This window comes from Crocodylus porosus, unplaced genomic scaffold (genome assembly GCF_001723895.1).
Source record: "Crocodylus porosus isolate Cpor-Errol unplaced genomic scaffold, CroPor_comp1, whole genome shotgun sequence".
NCBI lineage: Eukaryota > Metazoa > Chordata > Crocodylia > Crocodylidae > Crocodylus > Crocodylus porosus.
The window spans coordinates 4,102,426-4,113,172 of record NW_017728937.1 but is presented as its reverse complement, the minus strand read 5'-3'; the positions used below and the strand labels follow the sequence as shown (position 1 = coordinate 4,113,172).

Genomic DNA, 10,747 nt, shown 5'->3' with positions numbered 1-10,747 from the left:
AGTAGGAGTTTATCTCCTGCTCGCAGTCCCTGATGGCACGCAGTCTCTGGACTGTGGCCTGGAGCTCCTCCAGCTGGCGCGCCAGAGACCCCAGTAGGGAGCAGACCCCGCAAGGGGAGGTGGCCATGCTCCTGGGCCCCAGAGCCTGAAAAAGAGACAGGTAGCCCCCGCAGCCAAGAGCCAGGACTGTACTGATGCTCTGCTGGGGGCTGCTGTGTATGTGCATGTGTGTGGTGCAGAGCTGTGCTCCTCTCTGCCACAGGCCTGGCTGTGGCTGGAAAGCAAGGGAGGGGTTCAGGACCACAGCCTCCCTCAGGGCTGCTGCCCTGTCAGAGAGCACCCAGCCTGGGGATGGAAGGGAATGGGGGACTGGGGCAGCTCATCCAGAGCCTGGCTGCAAGGGGCTGGCTTGGACAAGGAGCTTCTTGCCTGGGCCAGAGGCATGGGCTGTGATGAGGCTTCCTTGGAGCCTGCTTAGCCTGGGAATCCAAGGGGCTGCATCCCCCACTGTGGCAGGCCCCTTTGGAGGGGTTCTGTGTGTAGGACCCAGCAAGAACCCCAGGATGACACAGCCCCCTCCTGAAGCTTGTTGTCCATCCCCTTCCTGCAAAGATCCTGCAAGTTCTCCGCACCATCGGGGCAGATGCCCAAGGGAGAAGATGAGCAGAGGCTTGCCGATGCCAATGTGATGCTGTCCAGTGTGCAGAACAGGTGTGGGGCAGGGGTGTGTGGGAAGGGGGTAAGCTGTTCCCTTGTGCTGGCTGGTGGCCTGGGCATTCTCTGTGGTGCTGGGGTGGGGATAGCTCTCTCCGCTACCCTGCTATCCTTTGTGGGGCTGTCAGTGAGGCATGAGCACAGAGCTGTACTGCCTCTGCTCTGACTGAACACCGACTCCCAGGGTCCCCTTCTCCTGCAGAGGGAGCTGGAAGGAGGGTAAATGGGTCAGGCCTGAGGCAGGGACAACCAGGCCATTGTCCCTGCCACAAAGTGCAGCTGTGTCCTGACAGTCCCATGCAACAAGAGCTTCCAAGGGACGCTGCAGGGCCCCCGGTGGCTCCAGCTGCTGTGAAAGTGGAGCCACCCCATATAAATCTATGTCTAATCTATAATTTAAATGCTTTGTCAAACTGTCAGCCCTGACACAATACCAGACATCACACCTGATTAATTGAATTGAGCACAAGTAAAGCGGGGAAACCACGGCAGCCAATGTTCTGCTACTGCAAAAGCTGTTAATATATGTTCCAGAGATCCCAGGTAGAGGCTCTGCCCCCACTACAAAGGAAGGCAAACTCCCCACAGTCTGTACCAGTCTGACCAGAGGGGAAAATTCCTTCCTGACCCCAGTGCAGTGTCAGTCTGGTCCTGGGCAGAGGGGAAAGACCATCTAGCCAGGACCCTCCAGGGTTGAGTCCCAATAGGAGCACTGACACAGCTCAGTCACCATCCCCAGCCTGAGCTGCAGTCAACAACACCCAGTGCCTCTGAGAGACACTTTAAAACACCCTGACGCGTGTAGCAGAAATGGAGGTGGAGAGGGGACAACTAACAAAGCCCAAAAGCTGCGGAAATCCCTACAGGGCCCAGATCATCTCCCACCAGTGACTGTCCAACTCCTCCTTGAACACCTCCGTTGATGACTTTCCTGGCATCTGTCCCACAGTCTCCCTGCTCTAACAGTGAAGAAATGTTTCCTTAGATCCAATCTAAACCTACCTGGCTGCAACTTCAAGCCATGGGTCTGTGTCCTGCTCTCTGCAGTGAGATAAAAGGCGTCCCTTTTTTCTTTCTGGCAGCCCTTCAGGTATTTAAGAAGGACTTTCTCATTCAAGGGGGCTCAGCATGGGAGTGGCTGCACAGAGAGTCTCCATCTCCATCTAAGTGCACTGGGCTGGGCTGGTGCTGCTATGGGTGGGAAGCTGGGCTAGCTTACCTCCAGAGGAGCACTAGCAGCCTGGCTGTTTTGCTCTGACCTGGTGCAACACAGGCTGTCAGGGAAGCTGATCTATGGGGCCCAGCCCTTCCTGCCTCCTCTCCCCAGTGCTCCCTTCTGGGCAGCTCTTCCAGCCCAAGGCCATAGCCCGTGAGTGTGGGGTAGGATGCTGCTGCTCCACCTCACAGAGGAGGCTGCCTCATGTCTTCAGGTAACATGTTGTCTGATGCAGCTGAGCAGAGCCTCAGCCTTTCTCATGGGGCCCAGCCACTGTGTGTGTGTGCACAGAGACAATGCCCAGCCCTGGCCTCTTGCATATGGGTTTAATAGGCACCTCACACTGCAACTCCTCTGCCATCTCTGGGAGCCACCATGGTGAGGCGCCTCCTGTCTACCCAGCGGCAGCAGGGGGGCACAACTCCATGCTGCCACCCCTGCTGCTGAGGGGGTACCTCAGCATGACGGCTCAGGGCTCATAGCATCGGCACCAAGCCTCCCCCTTTCCACTTTGCCCAGCCATACCAGGTCCGACCTGCTGGGCTGCAGAGGCCCTGGGGGGAGGGCAACAGGGCTGGGGCCCAAGCCTGCAGTGGGCAGGCTGAATCCCACCCCCCACACACAGGTTCCACTCTGGCCGTGCTACCCGGTAGGGTTGGGGAGTCAGGCTCTGCCCTCAGCTCAGCCATAGCAGCAGCCACCCCCCATGGGTGGCAGCTGGGGTTCAGGCATTGCTGTGAGGGTCAAGGGGCTGCAGACCCGGATCCCTGGCTCCATAGCTCTGGCAGCTGAGGACCCCCTCCAGCAGAACCAGGAGGGTGGGGGGCTGTAGGTGGGGTTTGAGCCTGCAGCAGGCAGCCTGCATCTGCCCCAAGCACAAATCTGGAGGGTACATGCTCCCCATTCCTCCCCCAGGAGTGCATGCAGTGGTGGGAAGCCAGCTTCCCTGCCACCACCTGAACAAGCCACCCACAGCTCTATCCCACTCCCCACCCGAGCCCTGCGGCTGTGCTTTCTAGACTTGTTCCCCAAGCCCCAAACACTGCCTTGGCTGGGCAGCAGTCCCAACCCTGCCCCAATTCCTTCTTCCTTCACTATGGGGGCTGTGAGTGGGGAGTGAGGGGCAATAGCATAGGCACAGCACCAGCATATAAGGGCTGCTCAGTGCCACAAAGCAGCAGTGGGGGGACAGCCACAGCTAGACCCGTATCCTATTGAGCAAAGGGGGCAGGGGGAACTTTAATTTTCCATGATAAAAAACCCCAAATCAAACACCAAAATTTATAGGTATTTAGAATTTATTTTATTATAATGATCAGCGTACTGGTAGACTTCCAAATTGCTTTAAAATTGTAAATATATCAATAAAACATTTGTGTTCAACCAATACCTATTAGTGGTATTTCATTTTAATCGGAGAAAAATGTGGATTTGGGATTTTTAATCAGAGAATTTGTGGAGGGGGGAGGGAGTTAAATCAGAGAATTTGCAATTTTTAAACAGAGAAAATGACCAGCCCTGCTCTTTAGAGACCTGCCACCTTTATCATTGCCATATCAAAAAACTTACCTGCCTGCAACAATGCCACCTATGCAGCATAATGGGAATTAAATGGTCTAACAAAATCATCAGCAAGGAAGTACTATGACTGGCAACCACAGAGGCAAATGACTTGGGTCAGCCATGTCATATGTATGGACAACAATTGACTGCCTAAGGGAGTTCTATACATTGAATTTGAAAAAGGCAGTAGGAAGATTGGCAACCCCAAACTCTGCCACAAGGACTGCATTAAGTGGCACATACACTTTGCCAGGCTGGACTTAATGTCATGGGAGGATATGGCCCATGATAGGCAAGCTTGGCTCCTCTATGAAGGAAGCAGAACAAGCAGCAGAACATCATCACACCACCTTGGCTGACATGAGAAAGGACCATAGACACCAACTTGCCCTGGCACATTTCCTGAGCCCTAAATATGAAAACTAATTTCCAGTATCAGTAGTAGTCATGCTTGAATTGACAAGTGACAGTCATTATTTGTAACTTGGGGTTAACAAGTTTTCTGACTGGGGGTGGTAGAGGATCTAGTTTGTGGTATCAATCATACCACTATGAGAGGCAGAAGTGGGAAATGCTGTGTGGGTGGATGTACTGGTAGGGTGCAGTTTAGTGCCTTTTTATTTATTCTGAGACGTTCTAGCAAGGCATGTTTGCTGCCTTCCTTCTTGCTACTTCAGTGCCTTCCTCCTTTACCGTGCAATCCTTCTTGAATCCTTCAAAGCTAGGACTGGCAAAAATGCCCTTTGCCCAGGCACTTTTCCCCCCATCTGTTAGCTAGAGAGAGATACAGAAGCACTGGGTTTTCCCCACCTAGGAGCTCCATTCTGAGAGTCACATGTCTCCGGCAGCAAATAGGTTCAGAGAGCAGGCGCAGGCTAATGCAAATACATGAGGAAGTGATTAGTTTTTGACTGTTAACATTACTCAGACAGCCAGCTGTCAGCACTGTATGGGAGCCAGGCTTATACCTGCCTTCAGCCTGAGGAGTTCACTGTGTTTCTGGATCCGAAAAAGAGGTAAAACAGGACCTTAACTGCACAAAAATTGAGCAGAACACAAAGCTTCTGGTGGTGTTAAATTTGCTTATTTCTTGAGCACCTAGAAGTGTGCCAGGCACCCCCATGGCAAATAAAGAAAAGGTATGGCCCTTGCCTTGGAGAGTTTACAGTTTTATTGCAGAGAACTAGCAAGCACAATGAAGAGGAGAGAGGCAGAGATGGGCAAGAAGAAGAGTTTTAAAAAATTAGGAGCTGGCTTGGTGGAAATGCTAGTTTCCTGTTGCGGTCTCTGCTTTGAATTTGTGCGTGTTGCTAAGGCAGCTGTGTGGTCCAGATCACACCCTACAGGCATTGTAGCTAGGTTGGTAAAACCCTTGGAGTGGCTACAGCTGTTACAGACAGGAAAGTACATTTTTCTGCCTAGCTCAATGATTCTCAGCCAGGGTTTTTGCAGGATCATTTTAAGGGTGTTGTGGGGTGCCACACAATATTAGCACTGCTGGTGTACAAACAGCTACACATGGTTCACCAGATAGACCCACCTATTTCAAACAGGAAGCCATAATGTCAAACACATTTCTGACCTCTTGTGGTCTTCCTAAGATCTTTGCAACAGAAGCATTGCCATTATTTTTCCATAGTCAAGAAACAGTGAAAGCCAAGAGCTGGCATTTTCTGAGAGGTGCCTTGAGTCTAGCAAGGTTGAGAACCACTGGTCCAGCTTGTTGGTGGAGGTGGTCTTGCTATGCTGGCAGAAAGAAGCCTGAGGTGGGGACACTATAACTTGGGGGTGGGGGAGCAGATTTGGGTGACTGGAAGGTACTGGAAATGATATGGCTGTGTGGGTGGTGAGGCAGAAGGGGCAAGGGACCGATTGGAACAACAGAGGGAAGGGAAGTTTGAGGGATCTGAAGGCAGAGGTTGGTGGGGGGGAAGTGGCCAGATGGGCAGGAGGAGGAGGGTGTTTTAGGCCATGGAATTCTTTCATAACATTAAGCTGGATTTGCCATTTGATTAATTCCCATTTACCATTTGATTCATCACACTATGTCCAGCAGAGTCTGTATGATAACCATTCCAGTTTGTTCTATAGTTGTCATTCGTCATCAGCCCTAGCCATGCTGTGTATGAGGGTCAATAACAGGGATTCAACTTGCAATTTCCTGAAGGCAATTTATTTTTATAGTGCACTGCCAGAGGACAGCAATTTCTCTTCAGAAGACCTTGTACTCAGTCGCTGCCAGAGCACCCTATCTGATTGTGCCCCCTACATTAATAAATGTTTTTAATATGAAATAGCAATGAGTGCCTTAGGAGATCATGGATTTAGGGTTGCAGAGGAGAGGGCATCAAGGGATCCTTTGATGCTGTGCTATTTGCCTGTGCTATTAACCTATATTGGTTAATTAGTTGTATTTTAAGTATGAGCACTGAGACATTACTCACGCTTTGATTGTGACCTTGTAATTAAGCATAGTTTAAAGCAGCACGGCAGCCTGTACTTAAGGATGCCCAACATTTTCCATTATGAAACTGCCTTTGATCGCTTATTACTCAACCAAATGCTTTTGACCTGAAATCTTCTTTGCCAGGTTTCTGATTAGTTTTTCTCTAAAGGTTCAGCTATTCCTAGAAGAAAAATAAGTTGCTTTTCCAATAGTAAAACAATTCTTATACCATTTTTCTGTGAGAAACTCTTGCATTTCCATTCTTTGGAAAAGAGACATGAATTCCTACTACACTGTAAAGTTAGGAAATGTCAGAATTCAGGTTGCCTTTGCATCCTTCCTTCAGCCCTACGGAGGAGCATGCATTATGATGGAGCCTTCAAGTCCGTTGATCATGGGATTTTTTTTTTTAATTCCTCAGGGCCTCTCTCATTCAGTGCATAGGCTAGACAGTAATCTGGAAATGAGTCAGTGAATGATACGGTTTGCAGGTGCCCCTGCCTCATTTGGAAAATGCGTTGTGAGTGAGGAAAGGGATTTCAGGAAGTAAAATGAACTCCTGATTAAGGAAGTTAATTCTATCCCTCCACCTGCCACAATAGACCATGGTGGGCAAGTCACTAAACATTTTCCCATTTGATCACTGATTTTTGTATATTTCATCTTCCAGAGGCCCAGTTTGAGAGACATGGGGCTGGATTTCCAGGATTGAATCTTCCCAACTGCTCAGTTGGATAATTGCAGCAGTGCTTTGAAAATGACGCAAAATATTGCATACTCTTCAAAATCAGGCCCTTGTAGTTTCAAACCAGACACCCAAAATGAGTGGATGCACTGACAGGTCTGACTTTTCTCCTCCTGTATCAAAGATTTCCATTTTATAGATGGGAAAAATGATACTATATAATGGCACAGGAGCCCTGTTCACATCAATCCAATAGTGAATGTGAGTGCTTTTGATACTCTGGTAAGAGAACTACAATAATGTCCCTGAGGAAATTAATTGTTCTGCATTCAGTGCATGGTTTGAATCTATGGTAAGTTAGGCCTTGGGTAGTGCATGGAATAACAAAATATATTGTACTGAATGAGGTAGTTGATCTGTGTAAAATACAGCAGGCATATACTTACAGATGATATCAAAATGCAAACACACGGTGAGAGGGGGGCTTAAGAATACACAGGCAACCTCAATTTAGGAAAAACCTAGCTATTGAGTGTTTTTGACTTTGCAAACCTAACATGAACATGTGTTTTGATGCAGTTTATTATAGTAACACAGCACGGCTGTCTTCCTGTTGTTTGATATGGTAGTCTGGCATGGCTTTCTTATCCAAATAACAGGTAAAAAAGTTTGAACATAGCTTGACGTGGTAGGTTTACTGCCTTTTCTCTAATCCAGAAATCCCAAGTTTCTAAGCAACTGGGGGCCAAATGTCCAGCAGGCTACTCCAGGGTGAGCCACAGACTCCCAGGCTGGATTGGTTTTGTTTGTTTGTTTGCTTTTTAAAGGAAAATTGTTCATGTCCCAGGTCAAATTAGTCAGATCATATCCAAATCTATTTGAATCATTCAAAAACTGTATGTGGCTTGGCTACCAGCAAGTATCCTCTACCCCAACCTGGGGCTTCAGATACTTCCAAATCTTTTGGCAGGCATCCTACATTCACATGGGGGTTCAGATGCCCCCAGGTTTTACTTGCCCTCAGCTGTATGGCTGCTGGAGCAAGCTAGAGAGAAGGCTGGCTGTGTATCTCCTCCCCACCTCTCCATCCACTGCATCACATGCCTGCCTAGTCCCAGGCCCGCCCTCAGCTCTCCTGGTCACTCTGGGCTGCACTGTCTTGCCCCTTGGCATGGGGGTAGGTAGCAAATCTGGAGGAGGGGGAGCCCAGGGAACACAACTTAACCTGTTGTGGACCACATGCAGGCCACCATTTGGATACTCTGCTTTAATCTATCACCATGCCTTACTTTTGGTACAGAAATTCAATTACAGGGTTCAGTGTTCACATGAGAGAGCGAAGATAAGTAACTGCTCATTCTCTCTCCTCTCTCTCACTTACATGTAAGCAGTCCTGCAGTTTGGATATGTATAACTTGCAGTAGTTGTCAGAGACAAGCCTACCAGTGAAAATAGCTGTTAGTGCAAATTATGAACGGAAGTTACTGTTTAATAAGACACATCTAATTGAAAAACTGCCTTCAAATGACATGGGTAAACAGGATAAGGTCCATCATTCCTTTAAGCCAGCTGTCAAGGGATACATTTTCAATTTGGCATCCATGTCTTGTATGGTGATCTATAGAGTCTGTCGTATTGCATCCAAACGTTGCATGGGAAGTTGGCAGCCCAGCAGTCTAAGGGACAGATGCTCTGTGCACCAGAGCTGTATTCAGCCTACTGTGCACGGTCTGGGGGAAGAGTTAGGAAGCTTTCTGTAGCCTTTATGCAGTCTCCCCGCTGGGCGCTTGTAGTGACTACAACTCTCCCCCACATGGGCATTAGGTTAGCCAGGAATTGACACAACAGCAGCATATTTTAGCCATGCTGCTCCCTTCCACACCAGGGAACACTTACTACAGTAGATGGAGCAGAAGTAAGTCGTATGAAGCTAGCAATGGCATCTTTAAACGATTGTGAGCTCCCCAGCGAAGGGAAATGCTCAGCTGGATGTTGAAGGCTTCAAGGATGTTTTCTATCGTGGTTGCACCATCTGAAAATTAAATTAAGGTGAGAGTTCAGGCACAAGAGCATCCTCTGGCAAACATCTCCTGAACATGACTTGTTCTGCTTGGGTAACATGGCATAGTAAGTGATGCTCCCTGCTGAGGCTTCAGCTTCTCTTCAATCTGTAGAGACCTAAAAGTAACATTCACACATCCCTTGAATGAAGGCAGCATCTGTCCTCAGCTGCATTCTGGTGACTGACTAAAGGTTTGATATGTGAACTGCTCACAGGGCCTATATTTATCAGACAGTTGTGATGCAGGGCTTTCTGTAAGCTATCTTCTGGTGACTTTCACCCTCTTAGGAGGGAGGTAGAGTAGACAAGATGGCATTCGTTACTGTGGAAGAGATGGCAATCATCAGTGTGTGCACACAGTGTATAGCATGAATTCGCCTTGGTGGCAGGGCTCCCAGGCAGAGAGCAGGCAGCTGTAAGCAGCTTTTCAAAGGCAGACAGGCAGCATGTCCATGTTTCCAGATGATAATCTGCTGTTGGGGGAAATTACCTTTAGGGTGTGCAGCAGAGGACTTTTAACAGGATGTAGATACAATACGGTTTATTTAACAGAGAACAGCCAGTAGCTTGTTACACTAAAAAGTGGCTGGATCCTACCCCAGAGGGGCAAACAGATGGGAAGCAAGGCTTTGAGGTGCAGATGGTAAACAAACCAGCTGTGATATGTCTTCCCAGCACTGCCAAGCACTCAGTTCCCAGCTTGCCTCCCCTCCCCTAAGTTAATAAAGAGCAGCATAGAAGGGTGGGGCTTTGCATACACCTTCACTTCATCTCACAAACAGCTTCAGGAGTGATTGAGTTGCCTTCTGTACAGCGCTACCACCAGCAAGGATCCTGTCTCCCAGACTCATCAGTCTGGGGCTTTCAATACTCCCAAATCCATGGCAGGCATCCTATGTGCAAGCCCCAAGCCTGGAGATCTTGGAGATGCCCCCTAGTCTTGCTTGCTCCTAGCCAAAAGGCCAAGCCAGTAGGTAGGGGAAAGCCCCAAAGGAATCCCTCATTGCCATAAATTGTGTAGTCAGAATCCTCACATTTGGAGGTATTTTTCTGACACTCACAGCAGGGGGCAGCCTGCCCACAGTGCAAAGGACAGGCCTTCACCCTCTAACTACATTGTCCATTCAAGGCCAAGAAGATAATATCTCACTGCTCTGCTCAGCTGAAATTTGGAATTTAATTTGGAACTAATTTGGCCATGGAAACAAAATTTTATTAAAAAAACAAAGAGGGATTGAGTTGCCTTTTTGCAGCTGCACTGAAAGGAGGAAGAAAAAGTCTTGAAAGCAGAGACTGGGTAAAAGACAATTCCATCTTGGTAGATGTGAGCTGCTAAAACTTCAGAGTCAAGGAGGACCAGCCGGGGTGGGAGGAGCTAGGGAACATTTAGGGTTCTGGGATAGGAGGGGATGAAACAGGAACAGAGGTGGCCATGTCTGATGTGGGCCTATGCATAAGGAAGTCCAGGGGCATCCGAACGGAGGATTTCACAGTAGACAGATGGTTGTAAACATAGCTGTAAACTTTAAAAAAGGAAGTTAAATGATTATACAAATTCCCATACAGTGAAATCTGGTTAGTTAATCACTGGGACAACTCATTAGGATCCCTGTAAGAGTCCTACTGATTTGTACTCATAACATTCTGGCTAATTTGTCACCTCCCAAAACATCCTTAGACACTTCCAAATATGCATGTGTACTAAGTCACAACAGAATTTGCTCTTAATAATTAGTCAGCTTAAAAAAAGGCTCTCCACGGTGCTTCTAAATCCAGGTGAATATAGTTCAGCAAAATAGAAGATCAACCATTCCATTCTGTCAAAATCATCTTCTGTTTTGACAATGACTGCAGGTAGGAGTAAGATGAAAAGCCTTTGATTATTTTACCCTACCATAATTCATATAATTCTTATAGCAAATGAGATCATCCAGCAAGCATTCTGAAATGTTGTAGTAACAAGAGGCCTTCATCTGTAGAAGCCTACCAGTCTCATATAGTGAGCCAGCATATATACAGTTTGCTCTCAGAATACTTGTAATATATAGGAATGTTTACACA

General features: G+C 48.0%; 1 protein-coding gene across 2 annotated transcripts in view; it reads left to right on the top strand.

Moving 5' to 3' along the window:
* Window positions 1-4,412: 4,412 nt before the first annotated feature.
* LOC109318195 (ribonuclease inhibitor-like) overlaps window positions 4,413-10,747 on the top strand; it is a 30,434-nt gene continuing 24,099 nt past the window's right edge. The window contains exon 1 of one of the 2 annotated variants that reach the window (XM_019547283.1): window positions 4,413-4,509. Coding sequence is in view for 1 of the 2 variants with exons in the window: in XM_019547280.1 (XP_019402825.1) it covers window positions 4,443-4,509 (67 nt within the window). In the remaining variant the exon portion in view is untranslated. The remainder of the gene's footprint in view (window positions 4,510-10,747) is intronic. The other variant, XM_019547280.1, reaches the window with a different exon arrangement.